The sequence below is a fragment of the Sturnus vulgaris genome, unplaced genomic scaffold, assembly GCF_052056855.1.
Source record: "Sturnus vulgaris isolate bStuVul1 unplaced genomic scaffold, bStuVul1.hap1 Scaffold_141, whole genome shotgun sequence".
NCBI classification, from domain to species: Eukaryota; Metazoa; Chordata; class Aves; order Passeriformes; family Sturnidae; genus Sturnus; species Sturnus vulgaris.
Genome location: NW_028276063.1, coordinates 1,792,100 through 1,810,822, shown reverse-complemented (window position 1 = coordinate 1,810,822; position 18,723 = coordinate 1,792,100). Strand labels below are relative to the sequence as shown.

The 18,723-nt window shown below is 53.3% G+C and overlaps 1 protein-coding gene across 1 annotated transcript in view; it reads right to left on the bottom strand.

Annotated features, from left to right (window-relative positions):
* Positions 1 to 14,117, bottom strand: part of LOC148219424 (uncharacterized) — a 73,597-nt gene extending 59,480 nt beyond the window's left edge. Inside the window, 3 exon segments of the mRNA XM_088157602.1 lie at positions 10,667 to 11,780; positions 11,967 to 12,045; positions 12,911 to 14,117. Of these exon segments, the coding sequence (XP_088013728.1) occupies positions 10,667 to 11,780; positions 11,967 to 12,045; positions 12,911 to 13,087 (1,370 nt within the window). The 5' untranslated portion in view covers positions 13,088 to 14,117.
* Between the last annotated feature and the right edge of the window lie 4,606 nt (positions 14,118 to 18,723).

Here is an 18,723-nt window from a genome sequence, read left to right as displayed (position 1 = left end):
GGGTCTTTGAAATATCCATTTCTAAGATAGTCTATGCCAAGGATGCATGGGGCCTCTGGGCCAGTCACGATGGGGTGTTTCTGCCACCTGTTCCCAGTTAAACTCACTTCGGCCTCCACTACAGTCAGCTGCTGGGATCCTCCTGTTACCCCAGAAATAGAGTTGGATTCTTCTCCTACATACTTTGATGGCATCAGAGTACATTGGGCACCAGTGTCAACCAAAGCCTTATGTTTTTGTGGGTCGGATGTGCCAAGCCATCGGATCCACACAGTCCAATAGATCCAATTATCCCTCTCCTCTACCTGGCTAGAGGCAGGGCTCCTCTATTCCTGATTTGGTACACGTTGCTCTCTCTCTGTAAATAGATTCTTGAGGTTCCTTCAAGAGGATCAGTCATATCATCATTCTGATACTGTCTGGAGTTCTGTACATGAGAGACTGGAGCAGCATTGACTCTAGATGAGCTTCTTGTGTTAGGTGTCCCTCTTTTCAGCTCACGTACCTGTGCTGCTAAGGAGGAGGTGGGTTTTCCATCCCACTTCCTCATGTCTTCTCCATGCTCCTGAAGGAAAAACCAGAGGTTACCTCGTGGAGTGTGTCCTCTCTCCCTGCCTGAGGAACACCAGCTCCTAGTGGCAGAAACTCTTGTTGGTTCTGGTGAGATCTGGTAGTTGTTTTCCTTAAGTTCTTTTTTTTAGTTTCTGATGGTCCTCTTCAATCAAGCTTCGGACTTGCTCCACCAGCCTTGTTTCCACGGATGAGACATGGGTATGAAATGGGGCAGTGACATTGTCCTCATAAATTCTTAGTTTATTGGCCAAGATGCCTACCATGTCCTCACCTTCCCTCCACTGCAGCATTGCCAGGTAATGGGAATACATCTCTGGTCCAAGCTGTGCGAATCTCAACCACATCTGTGACGTGCACCGGACACAGTCTGGGCTCTTAGGAAATCTCTCATCTTCTGAGAAAATGATCTCCAGCACGGCCAATTCCCTCAGGCATCGGATACCTTGTTCTATTGTGCTCCATTTTCCTTGGTGCACCTGGAGATCTTCTTTACAAAGGTACCTGTCCTTCACACTTGTCAGCAGTCGCCGCCAGAGGCTGAGAGTTTCTTGGGTTCTCCCAATCCCCTGGTCAATGACCACATCCCGGGACAGAGATCCCAGTTGCCTGGCCTCACTTCCATCCAGAATGGTGTCATTGGCTGCAGCGTCCCAGATGCGGAGCAGCCAGGTCAAGATGGACTCATTTGTCTGGCGGGTGAATTCCCTCCACAGGTCACGCAGCTCACCCAGGGACAGAGAGCGAGTGATGATTTCTGGCTCTGTCTCTTCCGCTGGGTGCGAAGGTCCTGCCACGTCCCCGTCAGTCACTATGCGAACTGATTTGCTCTTTGATTTCTTCTTCTGAACGGGGGCAACTGCTACTGGTCTAGGCTGTTCTGGCTCAGTGATGGTTTGTGTGGAGATGCTGATGGCGCATCTGGCTTTTTTCTCCTCTGTGGCAGTCTGCATAGACACGGACACTGTTGCTTTGTGTTTGGTTCTTCTCCTCTTTGTGACATTCTGTGCAGACGTGGACAAAGTTGATTAGTTTGTTTTTTCCTCTTCCTCAAGGATACGCTGCAGTACACCATGTAGTGTTTTGTTTCTAAGAATGTTGGAGGCTGTGCAGAGGAGACAAAGCAGAACTAACAACAATATTATGCTGTCCTTAGCATCCAGCGGGAACTCAACATTTCCAAAAACTACTGTATCAGGCCGGAAAGATTGGAAAAAAACATCCTTCACCCCTCCCCCCAAGGGCTGGGTGTGATTGTTAAAACCCCGGATGTAGCAACCTAGACTAGGACAAGCAAACAAAGTCGAGTATATATTCCAAATTATGTTCATTGCCTCAGAGGTTATCATGCAGTAGACATAATAGGCTAATAAAGCAATTTTTATACCATATCCTGGTCTACACAGCAGCATTACAGCTGGCAGATAGTTCCCCATGTGTGGAAAAATATAGAGAGCAAGATATAAAACCCATGTAAGCATGTTGAGAATCATGGTGAAAACAAAATTGTAATACTGACTTTTCTCAGTACCCTTCATGCCCCAAGTTGGGCGCCAATAAATGTGTTGGTTTGAAAGTAAAACCAGTGCGAGACTCCAAGTCAGTAATACAATTTAATAGGAGAAAAAAGAAAAAATAAAATACATGCAATAATATAAAAGAAACAACCACCGACACAGTCAGAAATACAACCTGACACCCTGTCAATCAGGGTGTTGGTAGCAGTCCGTATAAATGGTGGCTGCAGTCCTCCTGGATGACAGATGTGGTTCAGTTGAAGCAGTGCTCCTGTAGAAGGTGCAGTTTTCCTCCAAAGATCCAGCGATGATGTGAAATGGTCTGACTTTCCTCTGGGATCCAATGGAAAGGGCTGCCTTTGCGTCCCAAACCCCAGTTTTTTATCTAGGTAGGAAAGGCTTGGCTCCTGCCCCTGGTTGGGGCATCTCCCAATGGGATGATGTAATCTTATCAGTCACACAATAGGACTTAATGGGCCATTTACAGAATATATCTTCTGGAGGAAGGATGGGTTGTGAAAAGATAACGATGATCATCCCCCGATCTTATCACATGTCACATCAGCAGAGGATATCTCCCACAGAGATAAGGATCACCACCGCTCCTACATTTTAAGAGATGGTGATAGAATACACATTTTTGTACTGTACCCCAGGACATCCTCACACAACATCTTCTTACCTTATCTGTCTCTTGCACGACTGCATGTCCCTTACCTCCTCACAGCACAGCCAGCAGACTCCATCCCAAACTGCAGCAGACTCTGGGTCAGCCAGCTAACCCACTCTTTTAGAACACCCCAACTCCTTGGGCAGGCACAGATGTTTCCACTCCTCAGTCATCAGTACAGCTGTAATTCATTGGGAGAGATTGCCTTCTGTACTATCCTTTCAATCTGTCTTCCCACTCTGGGGCTCTGTGCTTTCCTTCCTATGGAAAAGAACTGTCATTCTCCTCCAGGTGCCCATGGCCAAAATTGGGATTCCTGCTCCAAATTTCCTTAGATGCAAGGATTGTTCCCAGGTGAAATCTGCCAGGACAGAGAGATCTGGCTGCCTTGGCCACCCAGGGGCCACCTCTCATCTGCCTTTGAAACACTGGGACCGTGTGGTTTCCTTTCCTATGGGAAAAAAAGCACCTTTCATGTCCAGGCGCCCATAGCCAAAATTGAGTGTCCACATCCAGAATTCCCTATATCCAAGGACAGCTCCCAGACAAAAGCTGCCATCGTTGTCAAGTCTGGCTGGCCTTGGCTTCCTAAAGGCTGCCTTTCATTTGCCTTTGAAACACTGGGGCTCTGTGCTTTCCTCCCTAATGAGAACAACTCTTCTTCCAATCCTGGCATCCACAACCAAAATTGAGATTCCACCTTTAAAAATCCCTATGTCCAAGGATAGCTCCCAGATGAAATGTACCAGGAGAGACAATTCAGGCTGGCTAGGCCTAAGGGTGGCCACCTCTCATCTTCTTGCAAAACACTTGGGCTTCTCACTTTCCTTTGCTATGGTGAAACCATCCACCTCGACCAGGCAGCCATGGCTGAAATTGGGATTCCACCTCCAAAACTCTGTACATCCAAGGAGTTCTCCCAAGTGAAAGCTGCCAGGACAGACAGGTCTGGCTGCCCTTTGTCTCTTGGGGACTGCCTCATACCTGCTTTTGGAACACTGGGGCTCAGTGCTTTTTTTCCAATGGCAAAAAACATCCCTCTTATCAATGCAGAAATAGACAAAATTAGGATTCCATCTCTGAAATTCCCTATATCCAAGGATTGCTTTCAGACTAAAGCTGCCAGAACAGAGAGGTCTGCCTGGACTGGGTCTGTGATGGTCGCCATTCATCTGCCCCTTAAACACTGGTGGTCCATGATTTCCTTCCTATGGAAAAGAGCTGTCCTTTTCCTCCAGATGTCCATGTCAATACTGAAATTGGTATTGTACCTCTAAAATTCTGTATATCCAGGTATTACTCCCAGACAAATCTGCAAATACCATCAAGTCTGGCTGTCCTTGGCCTCTGGTGACTGCCCCACATTTGCCTCTGCAACACTGGGGCTCAGTTGTTTCCTTCCTGTGGAGACCATTGTGACACCTTGGGGACCCCGTGGATCCAAGGGGCCATTGTGACACTGTGGGGCCTCATGGCACCAAGGACATCACTGTGGCCCTGCTGGGCCGCATGGTCCCAAGGGCCCAGTGTGAAGCAGCAGGGCTTTGTGGAACCAAGAGGCCATTGTTGCATTCCAGGGCCTGGTGCAGCCCAAGGGCCCTTGTGATCCTGCAGGGCACCGTGGATCCATGGAGATCATTGTGGCATTGCAAGGCCCCATGGAAGCATGGAGACCATTGTGACACTGTGGGGCCCACGGAACCAAAGGGCCATTGTGACCCTGCAGGGCCTCATGGAAGCCAGGGGCCATTGTGACACCTCAGGAGCAAGGAGAACATTGTGACATTACAGGGCCTTGTGGAACCAAGGGGACATGGAATGGGTCTGGATGGTTTGGCCTCCTGGGGGCCACAAGGCAGATCTGGCTGACCCTGGCATGTCGAGGGCTGCCTCTCATCAGCCTCTGGAGCACTGGGGCTCTGTGCTTTCATTCCTAGGGAAATAAACCATCCCTCTTTCCTGCTGCCCAAGGCTGAAATTGCTACTCCCCCTAAGAAAATCTCTATCTGCAAGGGTTCTTCAAGCCAAAATCTGCCAGGAGAAACAGCTCTGGCTGGCCTTGGCCTCCTGCAGGCAGTCTCTCATCTACCACCAAACATGGGGCTCTGCGTTTTCCTTCCTGTGGAAAAGAACTGCCCTTCACACCGAGGTGTCAATGGCCAAAACTGGGATTCTACAGCTAAAATTCCATCTATCTGAGGACTGCACCCAGAAAAATGTAGCCAGGACAGACAGGTCCTGCCTTGTTGTCTGGTGATTTTCTTACACTATAAGCAGAATATTCTCATTTGCCAAGACCTTGAAGAGGGCCCAGAGATCTCCCCAGGTGGGGTTTGGAAGCTGCAAGCATATGAACACTGTGTAGGGGCAAAGGAGCTCAGTGCTCAGTGGAGTGGAGACTGAGGAGAGCAAAGGAGAGCCCTGGGAGGGGCTGAAGGTCAGTTTCAGAGATGGTGGATCCTTTTGATATAGCAGAAAACAGCCTGAGAATTAATTAATTAATGCCAAGGGAAATTGATGTGGACCAGACTGGACACAAGGACAAAGGAATTTCTCACCCAGGGAAGGGCTGTGGTGCAACACGTCCCCCAGAAGGAGTCTGGGGCAGCCCAAAGCTTTGTGTGTCCAGGCAGAGGCAGGCAGGAGGCAGAGCTGTCAGCAAAGGAAGGGGCCAGCGAGGTGGGGCAGCCGGGGGATGACGACAGCCTGCAGGGACAGAGGCGCAGGGCATGGACACCGTAGGACAGCCTGGGCTGCAGAGGGCACAGGGATGGGCAGCAGCTGAAAGGCCCTGACACAGCCAACTCCTGCAGCACTTGGGCCATGCACGCTGGCCCTGGGCCTGAGGCCAGCAGGGGACAAGTGAGCCTTGCTGTGCTGGGGCCTCATTGCCTCCTTGTCCCTGCTCAGCAGCCTGGCAGGGGCCGCCCCATGGTGCTGCCCTTGGCATTGCACATGCCCAGAGCCCAGTGGCCCGGGAAGAGCCCTGAGCAATGAGGGAGGGACAGGATGTGCCTTGCCAGGGGCTGGGGCTCAGCCCTTGGCCCTTTGCATTCCTGAAACACATCCAGGTTTGCTCAGCATCACAGACACCTTTCCTTTGTTTGTCCCCCCTGTCATCACTGCCTCCAGTGTTCTGCTCGAACTGTGTGATAAATGTGATTCGTGCTAAATAAATTGTAACTATATTTACAAAATTTTATTTAGATCAAGAGAAGACATTTTTTACAGAATGAGTGGTGAGATGGGTGAGACAGGTCAAAGGACATCTTCCAGATGTTGGGAGTTGAACAAGGATTTTGGAAGGGAATAGTAGAAGGACAAAGGTCTGATAAGTACCATCTAGAAATAGAGTTTCAACCTTGAAATGGGCCAAAATGAGACGATTCCAGGCATGGGATTTAATTAGAGTCTTATGGAAAACATCTGTTCAGTCACATAGTGAGCATGCACTACCTGCAGGTCACGGCTCGGTCATTGATGAAGACGACGAGCCTTCATCAGAAATAAAACCCTCAAAAGGATGAGAGACCCCCTAACCCATCAGTAGAGCATGCTCCGTACACACAGTGACGTAGACTTTAGGAATAGAAACTAGGAGGAGTTTTCCAGACACTTGTGTAGCATATAGTATATAAGGGGGATTGTTAGCCTTGATGCTTTGGTACGTGAGGAGGGGCGAGTCCCTCCCCGTATCCCCGGTTGGGGGGGGCCCTCCCTGGTCGGTTTTGCTCATGCTTTATATGAACCTCAATTATACTAAATTACTTACTGCCAAATTTTACTTATCCTAAAATATATGGATTCAATACTCTGATTGTATTGACCTCCAATACTTTAATTGTATACATTTATAATTGATACTATTAAAAATTTGCTGCTACATTTAATCTTATTACTTGATAAATTGGAAAAATAGAATATCATTCATAACAATAGGGAACCCAAAAAAATTCTAGGGAAACCTCCAAAATTCCATTGGAGGACCCCATAATTTCAAGACATCCCAATATGGACCTAAAAAGTCCTATGTTTGGACCCAAAATTCTAAAAACATCCCGGTGAAGACCCCACAATTCTCAAAATAGGCCAAAAAATTCCCAACAGACACTACAAAATTCCCTTTAATTACCCCAACGTTTCCTTATGGGAGCCCAAAGTTCCCAAGAGACCTCCACGTTTCCTTTAAGGACCCCAAAATTCCCAAAATTCTCCATAGGAGCCACAGAATTCCCTACAGAAACCCCAAGAATTCCCTGGACAGAGTACAAAATTCCCAAGAATTCCCTTTAAGAACCTCAAAATACCCCTGTAGAAACCCTGAAACCCCCCCGGACCCTATAGATTCCCTATAGACCTCCCAGACCCCTTTTAGGAACCTCCCAGAGTCCGCCAAATCCCCTAGAGACAAACACAAATCCCATATACTGATCCCCAGTTCCCTACAGATCCCCTATAGACCTCCCAGACCCCATTTAGGGACTCCCCAGAGCTCCTCAAATCCCCCACAGACAAGCCTAAATCCCTTATACAGACCCCCAGAACCCCCCAGCACTGTAAAGCCACCCCGGTTCCCTATAGATCCCCTATAGACCACCCAGTGCCCGTTAGGGACCCCACAAATCCCCTATAGACAAACACAAATCAGCTATAGAGAATCTCAGACACCCCAGTCCCCTACAGATCCCCTATAGACCTCCCAGACCCCCTTTAGGGACCCCTCAGAGCATCCCAAATCCCCTATAGACAAGCCTAAATCCCCTATCAAGTCCCCCAGAACCACACAGGACTGTAAAACCTCCACCAGCAGTCTATAGATGCCGGATAGACCTATCAATCACCCATAAGGGACCCCTCAGTAACCCCAAATCCTCTATTAGCAAGCCCAAATCCTCTATAGAAATCCTCAGACCCCCCTATAGATCCCCAATAGATCCCCTATAGATCCCCCCAGCCCCACCGTAGCTCTCGGACATGCTGAAGCCGGGCAGGCAGACAGGGAGCAAAGATGGCGGCGCCCGGAAGGCACCTCCGAGTGTTCTGAGCATGCGCGAGAGGAACGCGCCCTGAGATGGGCGGGGCTTAGAGGGGAAAGGGGCGTGGTGAACAGAGGGGCTCGGTCGGAAAGAAAGGGGCGGGGCTAAAGACAGGGGCTGTGGCTAGAAAGGGCGAGGCCAAGGAAAGGGCGGGAACTGTGAGGGGAAAGGGGCGGGGCCAGGGAAAGGGTGGGAACTGTGAGGGGGAAAGGGGCGGGGCCAGGGAAAGGGCGGGAACTGTGAGGAGAATGATCAGACCAAAGTGCCACGGGATCCTAAAAGGGCCTGGTTTAGCCTAAAATCACAGAAAAAAGTGCTACAAGTCCAGCTTAAATCCACCAGGTTTGGCCTGAAATCACCCAAAGGGGCCTCAACTCCACCCAAAGGGAGTCTAAAATCATACACATGAGCCTAACAGAGTCCAAAAGTGGCCTAAAATCCAGCCTAAAACTGCCCAGCTTGGTATAAAATCACCCAATTGGGCCTAAAATCTTTGGGACCAAGACTGTCACAAGAAATGGCATCAGAAAAAAGAATGAGACTGTCCTAGGGTGATGTTATGGTGTTTGTATCTCCAATCATGTGTTCTGATTATGTTTGGTACTATGCCCTGTGCTTTCAGGACTGACTCTGAAAGTGAAGCTTTGTTTTGTCTTGTTATCAGCCGGCTCACCACCCCCATGGTCTGTGTTTAGGAGAGGTTTAGCTCTTGCTTGCCTGCTTGCTCGCTTCTGCCTCTTTTTCCTTCGCTTTGCCCTTGCTTTTGCTTATTAGTTAGTTCAGCTAGGCAGTCCAACTTTTTCCCTGGACTGTTTTTTTTTTTCCACCCCGTCCCCTCCCTCTCCTGGATACCATCTGAACCTGTTCCGTACGGGGACCTTGGAAACACCAAGAAACACCGGGAGTCTGCATTCTGTCACCTGCAGCAGCCATTCCCCAGCACCAGAGACTGATAACTGAGCGACCACTCGCTGGAGAGACTCTCTGAGTTTGTCATCCCTTCAGAACGGTGAAAGAGTTTTTTTGTCAGCTGGTGTTGTTTGTTCTGTACTGGGGAGTGTTTCGCGTGTTAAATAAACACGGGGTTTTATTCCACTCTTCTCTGAGGAAATTCTTCCTGAACCCGGTGGGGGGGGGGGGAGGAGTTGTGGGGGTTTGCTGTCTGGGGGCTCCTTCCGAAGGATTTCCCCCAAATTTGCCCTAAACCAGGACAGAGACTGAAATCAAAATGGACACTGAGACCAAGAGTGGGAACAGATCTGACACCGGAACTGAGACCAGAACCACTCCAGAACTGGAACTAGGACTAGGACCAAGACCGAGACTGAGAGTGTGACCAGCACCAGAACTGGCACTGAGATCAAAACTGAGGCCCACACTGACACAGGAACCGGCACCGGGAGGGCTCCAGGACTGCTCTGGGACCGGCACTGGCACTGTGAGAACTCTGGGACTGAGAATCAGAGCGGCATCGGCACCAACACCGAGACTGGAACCGCTCTGGAACTGGGCCTGAGGCTGAGATTGGCACTGGGATCACTCTAGGGCCAACACCAGCACCAGTACCAACACTGGGACCAAGACCACTCTGAGAATTAGGCCAAGACCAAGACTGAAAACAGAACCAGCACTGGCACCGCTATAGGACTGAGAATGAGACCGAGACCAGCACAACTGTGGGATCAAGATTGAGACCGGGACCAGAACCAGAACCAGGAGCGCACCAGGACTGCTCCAAGACTGAGACCCAGACCAGCACCGGGACAGAGACCGACACCGGCAGCGCTCCGGGATCTCCGCGTTCACTCCGGGGAGTTTTGGCTGCGCCCCCGCACGGGACTGGGCAGGACTGGGAGGGACCCCTGGGTGGGGCGGGACAGCCTCGGTTTCCATCGTTCTGGTGCAGCCATCCCGGTCCATATGGTCCCAGTCCATGTGATCCCAGTCTGTACAATCCCAGCCCCCATGATCCCAGTCTGGATGCTCCTGCACGGCTCACACTGCCAGGGTCTGGAATTCCAGTTCCCAGCCACAAAAAGATGTTCCTGCCCTTGAAGGCAAAGCTCTTCAGAAGGGGCCAAAAGCCAAGTGCAGCAAGATCTTACAGGGACATTTCACTGCCAGCCTTCCTAACTTCACCCATGGCTGTTGGAGCTCCTGCACTGGGAATTAAATCAGGAGAGGGTCTTTGGTGGGAGCTGCCCTGGGTCAGGGGAGACCCTGAGACAGAAACAGAGCAGGCAGAGAGAGACAGGAGAGAAAGGAGGACACAAACACAATCAGCTGAGAAGGTGCCACTGAAAACAGAACTGCAACTGACTGGAAGTGATTGGGACAGAAATCAGGAATTGTGAAACTTTTATTTACTATCAAATACATCCCTTGGCAGCCAGCCCAACACAATCCCAATCCCAGTGCTCCAAATTTGGATCCCACTTCTCCCAATCTCCTTCCAACCCCTTCTCACCCTGGTGGCTGTGGAATCCAGTAAGGTTCCTGGGGGATTGAGTTGTTTTGAGGATCCACTTTGCAGTTGGATTGAGCCATTTTGGATTAAAATTGAGGTGCTTTCAGAGGGATTTGAGAGGTTTTTAGGTGACCTAAATCCTCTTGGCTTTTGGTGTGAAAAGAAATGGAGAAGAGAGAAAAACTAAGGCCAAAACAAAAGGATAACCAGCCAGGTGTCTTCCCCAGATGGATCCCAGGGAATGTGGGTCACCAGGGCTCTGCTCAACATGAGTTCTGCAGTGGGGGATGGAGTTGGAGCAGCACACAAGATTTTCTTGCACTAGGGGGATTTACAGGGATTGCATTAATGCTGCCTCTGTTGGTGTCTGTTCAAAGCTGAGCTCTGAGAGAAGTTTGTCCCACACTCAGGACACTCGTAGGGCCTCCCCCCAGTGTGGACACTTTGGTGGCAGATCAGGCTAGAACGCTGCCTGAAGGCCTTCCCACAATCCCCACATTTGTATGGCCTTTTCCCAGTGTGGATGTTCTGGTGGCGGATCAATGTGCTGCGTTCACTGAAGCTCTTCCCACACTGCTCACATTTGTGAGGCTTTTCCCCAGTGTGGATGCGCCGGTGTCTGGTGAGGTGGGAGTTTCGCCTGAAGCCCTTCCCACAGTCGGAGCACTGGAAAGGCCTCTCCTCCCTGTGTGTCTGGAAGTGCCTGAGGAGATGGGAGCTGGTGGTAAGCCTCTTCCCACACTTGGAACACTCGTAGGGCCTCTCCCCAGTGTGGACAATTTGGTGGCTGATCAGGTGGGAACGCTGCCTGAAGGCCTTCCCACACTCCTCACACTGGTATGGTCTTTTCCCAGTGTGGATGTTCTGGTGGCAGATCAATGTGGAGCGTTCACTGAAGCTCTTCCCACACTGCTCACACTTGTAGGGCCTCAAGCCAGTGTGGGTCCTCTGGTGGATGATCAGCTGGGAGCTCAGTCTGAAGCTTTTCCCACACTCCTCACATTCGTGAGGCTTTTCCCCAGTGTGGATGAGCTGGTGCCTAACAAGATGGGAGTTGTGCCTAAAGCCCTTCCTGCAGTCGGGGCAGCGGAAGGGCCTCTCCTCCGTGTGAATCCGCTGGTGCAGGAGGAGATTGGAGCTGGTCAGAAACGCCTTCCCACACTGCCCACACGTGTAAGGTCGTTCCCCAGTGTGGATCCTCTGGTGGCAGATCAGTCTGTATCTCCACCTGAAGCTCATCCCACACTCCGAGCACTTGTGGGGCTTCTCCCCATCACCAATCTGCTCATGGACCACCAGCTCCGAGCTCTGGCTCCATCTCTGGTCGTCCCCCCGGCCCAGGCTGGGGCTTTCCTCCTCAGATCCCCGCCATCTGCGTTTGCAGCCCCTCCTCGTGCGGGATCTCCGCGGCTTTTCCTCCCCGTTGCATTCCTGCGCCGTGGAGCCGCTCCAAACGGCCTCTTCCACGAGGTTCTGCCGCGGGGATTTGTCCTCCCTGCTCTCCGTGCTCAGCTCCTTGTCTGGGGCAGGAAGGACAAGCAGAGGATGGGATTTGCCTCCGTGCCAGAGGGAAGGGGAAGGAGATCCCCCCATCGCGTCCCCGGCAGGACGGTGTCAGCAGCGGGGTTGTCCTGCAGCCGGGGGCCGTGCTGGGCTGGGAGATGGAGCAGGACAGAGGGGAAAAGGGGCACTGACTTCCTCCTCACCTGCCTGCGGCTCCTGGGACATCTTACTCTTCCTCACAGCCTCCTCCTCCATCGGGCGAACAGCTGCGAATGGGAAATCCTGGTTTGGGGAAAAACAAGGGATGAGTGCGTTCTGTTGTGGGTTTCTCCTGCCCAAGTCTGTCTCTAGAAGTCCCTGAGCATCTGGGGTCCATGAAAACCTCCCAAACACCACCATTCAGCCCTGAAAATGCCTCCCACGAGTTCCTGGGAATGGTCCCTCCCCTTTGGTGTTTGGAGTTCCCCCCTCTCCCAGCTGCTGGGGGTCACGCTTGTATTGGGGGTCCCCCATCTACTCGGTCCCCGCCCTCCCCAGGCTGCTGGGAGTCCCAGCAATCCAAAAAGCTCCCCCCTCTTCCCTCTCCCCATTTAGGGATGCTGGGGGTTTTGGGGTCCCTTCTCCCCTTATTCTCTGCTTTGGGTGCAGGGGGTCCAAGGAGTCCCCCCTGCCCCTCTCCAGGCTGTTGAGGGTCCCAAAATTGTAGCACTACCCCCTCTCTGGGCTCCCCACTTTGGGGTCCTGGGGGACACAGGGCTCTGCTCCTCCAGACTCCCGGGGTTCCCTGATGTCCTGGTATTGCCCCTCTCCACTCTCCCCACTCTGGGGGTCCCCAGGTTCCCCCCTCTGGCTCTCCCTCGGGGTCCCGCAGCCCCTGGCTCTGGGCTGGAGGTGACGGTGCCCAACTAGGGCAGACACAACCCCCACTGCAGGGGAGACCCCTCATCCCCCTGCTCTCTACCAGGGCTCTGCTGCCACAGCCACCAGCACACCCCAAAAACACCTCCTGGGGACCCCCCCCCGTGTCCCCTCAAGGGGCATTTTCTGCTCAGCTTTGGAGTTCTGCATTCTCCAAACATCCCTTCAAAATAAACCCAACCCAGGGACCCCCTGGGATATCTGGGCCGAGCTCCCCCTCCCCGGTCACCTGTGGGGGCGATGGTCCCATGGATGGGGGACCTATGAATTCAGGGAGCGCTCGACCTCCTTCCTCCTCCTCCTTTTCTTGATCCTCCTTTGTCTTTCCTCTTCCATCCCTCCTCCTCCTCCTCCCTGACTCTCCCTCCTTCCCCTGCTTCCATCCCTTCTCGCTCTCCTCCTTCATCCCTCCTCTTCCATCCCTCCTCCTCCTCCCCCAGGAGCAGCGACACCCTCGGGGCCGTTCCCGAAGCCCTCGCAGCCCGCGGGAGGAGCGGGGATGGAGCCGGGACAGGTCGGGATGGGCAGCGCGGGGCTCTCGGCTGCTCCCACCCACTGGGGCCGGGGGAACCTTACTGGGGACACTGGGAGCCACTGGGAATGACTACGAGCATGCTGAGAGCAACTGGGATATACTGGGAGTGTCTGTGACCTTACTGGAGTGACTGGAACCACAATGGGAAAAACCAGGACCATGCTGGGAGAACTTGTAACACACTGAGGGATACTGGGGAGTCAGTGGGAGCTACTACTCTATACTGGGGGCAACTGAGCATGACTGGGATCATGCTGGGAGGGACTGGGATCATCTATCGAGTGACTGGGACTATGCTAGGGGCACCTAGGATCGCACTGGAACTGGGAGCAACTGGAAGCATGCTGCGGGAGACTGGCATCTTACTGGATCATACTGGCAGACACTGGGACTGCACTGAGGGTGACTGGGAGAGGCTGTGAGCAACTGGGATCAGTCTGGAAGCAGCTGAGGACAACTGAGAGTGATTGGGAAGGTGCTGACAGCAACTGGGATACACTGGGAGAGACTGAAACCACAGTAAGGGGAAATGAGAGTAACTGGAACTAGCTGGAATCATACTGGGAGTGATTGGAATAGTACTGGGAATATCCCAGAATGACTGGGATCATACTGCAAGCAGACTGGGAGTGACAGGAGAAGTGCTGGCCACAACTGGAACCATATTGGGAGTAACTGGGAGCAACTGGGCCCACAATGGGAGTGACAGAGAGTCACTCTGGGCATGACTGGAATAACACTGGGAGGATCTGCGAGTGACTGTGGTCATACTGGAGATAACTGGAACCATATTGGGGGGGGGACTGGATACAGTAGATTGTACTGGGAGAGACTGGACCCATACTGGGAGTGACTGAGTGCAATTGGGCCCAGACTGGGAGTGACAGGGAGCATGGACAACTGAGAGAAACTGGGATCAGACTGGATACAATTGTCAGTAACTGGGAAAGACTGGAATCATTCTGAGCGAACTGGAACCTTACTGGGGCAACTGGGATATAATGAGAGTGTCTGTAACCGTACTGGGGGAACTGGAATCACACTGGGAACAGCTGGGACAAAGCTGGGGACAGCTGGTGCCATACTGGGGAGACTGGAACCATGCTAGTTGACACGGGGAGATAGTGGGACATTGCTGAGAGAGACTGGGGCTATTCTAGGGATCATCCTGGTAAGAACTGGGAGAAACTGGAACTGTTCTGGCAGCAACTGGGATCATACTGGGATCACAGTGAGAGCACCTGGGTACATGCTGGCTGAGACTGGGATCACTTCAAGGGTGACTGGAATCATACTGTGATGGACTGGGAGTGGCTGTGAACAACTGGAATCCTGCTGAAAGCAGCTGGGAAGAAATGAGAGTGACTGGCACCATGCTGGGGGTGACTGGGATATACTGGGAGAGACAGGCAGGCACAGGGATTATACTGGAGGCTACTGGGGTCATGGTGGCTTTGACAGGGAGCAACTGGGACCACACTGGGGACCACTGGCATCAGACTGGGAGTAACTGGAATTAGACTGCAAGTGATGGAGACCATACTGGGATCATACTGGGAGTGTCTACAGTCATACTGGGATTAGAGTGGGTGTGACTGGACCCTGACTGGCAGTTACTGGGAGCTACTGGGCCCATGCTGGGAGCACATTGCACACACACTGGGAGCAACTGGGATCAAACTGGGGGCAAGTGATCCATGCTGAGGGAACTGGGAGTGCCTGGGAAGGACTACAAGATTGTTCAGGGCAACTAGGATATACTGGGAGAGTCTGAAATATAGGGGTGGTGACTGGAACCTAAGTGGGAGCGACTGGGAATGTGCTGGGGGGAAAACTGGGACCACGCTGGGGCAACTGGGGGAAGTGTGAGTGACTGGGGCCCTGCTGGCAGAGACTGGCATCATAATGGACTCATACTGGGATTGTACTGGGAGTGACTGGGACTGTGCTAGGGGAAACTGGGAGAATTGGGAACACACTGGAGCAAAGTGGGAGCAATTGGGACCGAGCTGGGGGCAATTGCATCATAATAGGAAATGACTGGGAGTGACTGGGCTCATACTGGGAGTTCCGAGGAAACTGGAACCACACGGGGGGAGCAACTGGGCTCATACTGGGAGCAGCCACTCCCGGCTCCCGCACCCCCGAACCCCTTTCCCGGCCATGCCGCCCCTCCAGCCCCAGCACCCCCCGCCGGGGTCCCGGCAATCCCAGGGGTCCCCCCCTCTCGGGCTCCCCGCTTTGCCCTTCTGGGGCTCTCCTGTCTCTGGGCTCCCGCTCAGGGAAGCCGCGGCTCTCCCGGGGCTCCCCCAAACCGGTGTCCCCCCGCCGATCCCGCCGCTCCCGCGCGCTCCCCACCTGGCCCCGGCACAGCTCGCAGGGCCCGGCCCGGGAAGCCCAACCCCCACCGCGGGGGGACCCGCATCCCCCCGGGCCCTGCCGGGGCTCTGCCGGCACCCACCGGGACCCCCAAAAACACCTCCCGGGGACCCCCCGATGTCCCCCCGAGGGCCATCTGCGCCTCTGCAGCCCTGCAACATCCAAACATCGCCCCAAAAAAAACCCCAAACCCAGGGATAACCCCGGGGTATTTGGGGCGAGCTCCCCCTTTCCGGGCACCTGCGGGATGGGGGGCGATGGTCCCGGGGAGCTGCGAGTTCAGGGAGCTCCGGGGCCGCGCGCTTGATTCGCTCCTTCTCTGCTTCTGCTTCCTGCTGCCGCTCCACCTCTTCTTCCCTCCCTCCTCCTCCTCTCCCGTTCCGAGCCCCGAACTAGGAGGGGATGGGGCAAGGAAAGGGCGGGAACTGTGAGGGGAAAGGGGCGGGGTCAGGGAAAGGGCGGGAACTGTGAGGGGAAAGGGGCGGGGTCAAGGAAAGGGCGGGAACTGTGAGGGAAAGGGGCGGGGTCAAGGAAAGGGCGGGAACTGTGAGGGGAAAGGGGCGGGGTCAAGGAAAGGGCGGGAACTGTGAGGGGAAAGGGGCGGGGTCAAGGAAAGGGCGGGAACTGTGAGGGAAAAGGGGCGGGGCCAAGCAAAGGGCGGTCAATTCTGACAGACAGAGGCCACATGGAACTCAAGGGCCACAGAAATATTGCCAGGCATTCTAGAAACAAGACACCACTGTGGCAGACAAAGGCCTCATGGGGTCTAGGAGATCTCTGTGTCACAAAGGAATCTCATGGAAGCCACAGGCAGTTGTGACATGGCATGGCCTCATGGGACCCTTTTGCCATTGGGACATTGCCAGCTCTTGTGGAATCCAGTGCTCATTGTGACACAGCACAGCCTCATGGAAACATGGGCACCATTGTGACACAATGGAATCTCATGGCAGCAAGTGTCAGTTGTCAACACAGCACAGCCTGATGGAACCCAGGGGCAAGGGGGACCCTGCCATGGCTCGTGGAAGCAAGGGGCCATTGAGACACAGCGAGGCCTCTTGGAACCCAGGAGAACATTGTGGGGCAATGAAATCTCACAGAAGCAAGGTCCAATTTTGACAGTGTGTCGTAACAATGATCTCCTGGCTTCCATGAGGCCCCGCTGTGTTTACAATGGACACTTGGCTCCCCAGGATCCCATGGTGTCACTGTGCTCTCCTGTGATTCACGAGGCTGTGCTGTGTCACAATGGACACTTGCTTCCTCCGAGGCTGGAGATGTCCCAGAGGCACCGGGTTTCCATCAGGCCATGCTTTGTCACAATGGGGCCCTGGTTCCCTGAGAACCCATTGCAGACTTGGGCCTATTCAGGGTGTAGATATGGGAAATTCTAAACCACGTCCTGAATTTTTAAGTGAAGAATCCCTTTAAAAGAAAATAATCCATAAAGGATGGACATACTTCAAGAAAATTTCTTGAAGACAAAGGAGCAGGCTGACTCTATGTGCCAAAAAGAATCCAGCAAGGACAATAACTGGCCTGGTTGCACATGGAGCTTTTGCAGGAACTCAGGGGGGAAATGGGGCTACATCAACTTTGGACAGAGGGCCAGGAAACTGAGGAAGTGTTCAAGTATGTCGCTAGGTCATGCAGGAAGAAAATCAGAGAGGTGAAAGATTAATTAGGACCTAACTGGCCACTTCTGTGAAGGACAATAAAGATGCTTTTATAAATACATGAATGGCAAAAGCAGATACAAGGAAAACCTCAATTTCTACTTGGGTGGATATGGTTACCAGAGATGAGGAAAAGGCTGAGATACTCAAGCCCTTCTTTCCCTCAGTTTTGAACAAGAAGACAGCTTGTCCTTACAAGTGTAATCCTTTGGTGACAGATGGGGACAGGGAGCAGAAGAGACCCCCTGTAATCCTGGAGGAAGCAGCTGGGGACCTGCTGAGCCACTCAGATGCTCACAGGTGTCTGTGGGAGCAGATGGGACCCATCCCAGGGGGATGAGGGAGCTGCTGGATGAGCTCCCCAAGCTGCTCTCCATCATTTCTCATCAGTGCTGGCTCAGCAGGGAGGTGCCAGAGGACTGGAGGTGCCAATGTGAGCCCATCCCCAAGAAGGGCTGGAAGGAGGATGTGGGGAACTGCAGGCCTGTCAGCCTGACCTGGGTGCCTGGTGAGGTGATGGAACAGATCACCTTGAGTGCCATCACAGGGCACCTCCAGGCTGGCTGAGGGATCAGAGCCAGCCAGCGTGGATTTCAATATCTGCATTGATGATCTGGATGAGGGCATTGAGTGCAGCATCAGCAAATGTGCAGATGGCACCAAGCTGGGTGTGAGTGTGGATGTGCTGGAGGGCAGGAGGGCTCTGCAGAGGGGCCTGGACAGGCTGGATCCAGGGCCCAAATCCAGCAAGGTGAGGTTTAACAAGACCAAGTGCTGGGTCCTGCACTTTGGCCACAACAAGCCCAGCAGTGCTCTAGGCTGGGGACAGAGTGGCTGGACAGCAGCCAGGCAGAAAGGGACCTGGGGGCACTGATGGACAGCAGGCTGGACATGAGCCAGCAGTGTGCCCAGGTGGCCAAGAAGGCCAGTGGCTCCTGGCCTGGATCAGGAATGGTGTGTCCAGCAGAACCAGGGCAGTGATTCTTCCTCTGTGCTCAGCCCTGGTTGGGCAGCACCTCGAGTGCTGTGTCCAGTTCTGGGGACCCAGTTTCGGAAGGACATGAGAAGGGCAACCAGGGGTCTGGAAAACAAGTCCTGTGAGGAGTGGCTGAGGGAGCTGGGGTTGTTTATCCTGGAGGAGGCTCAGAGAGACAAAGTGGTGTCAGGGCACAGGTTGGGCTTGATGATCTCCAAGGTCTTTTCCAACCTTGCTGATTCTCTGAAACCAACCCTGGAGCACTTGCAGGATGAGCCCTGGGCCTCCTCTTCACAAGGTCCAGCAGCTCAGGTCCCTCAGCTTCTCCTCACAACCCCAAGGCCCATCCTGTCAGTCCTGCAGAGCCTCCCCAGCCCCTCCTCATTGCCCACAACAGGGAGCCCCACACCCAGACACAGCAGCCCAGATGTGCCCCCCTGGCCTGTGGTGCCTCTGGCAAGGGAGCAGCAAGAGGC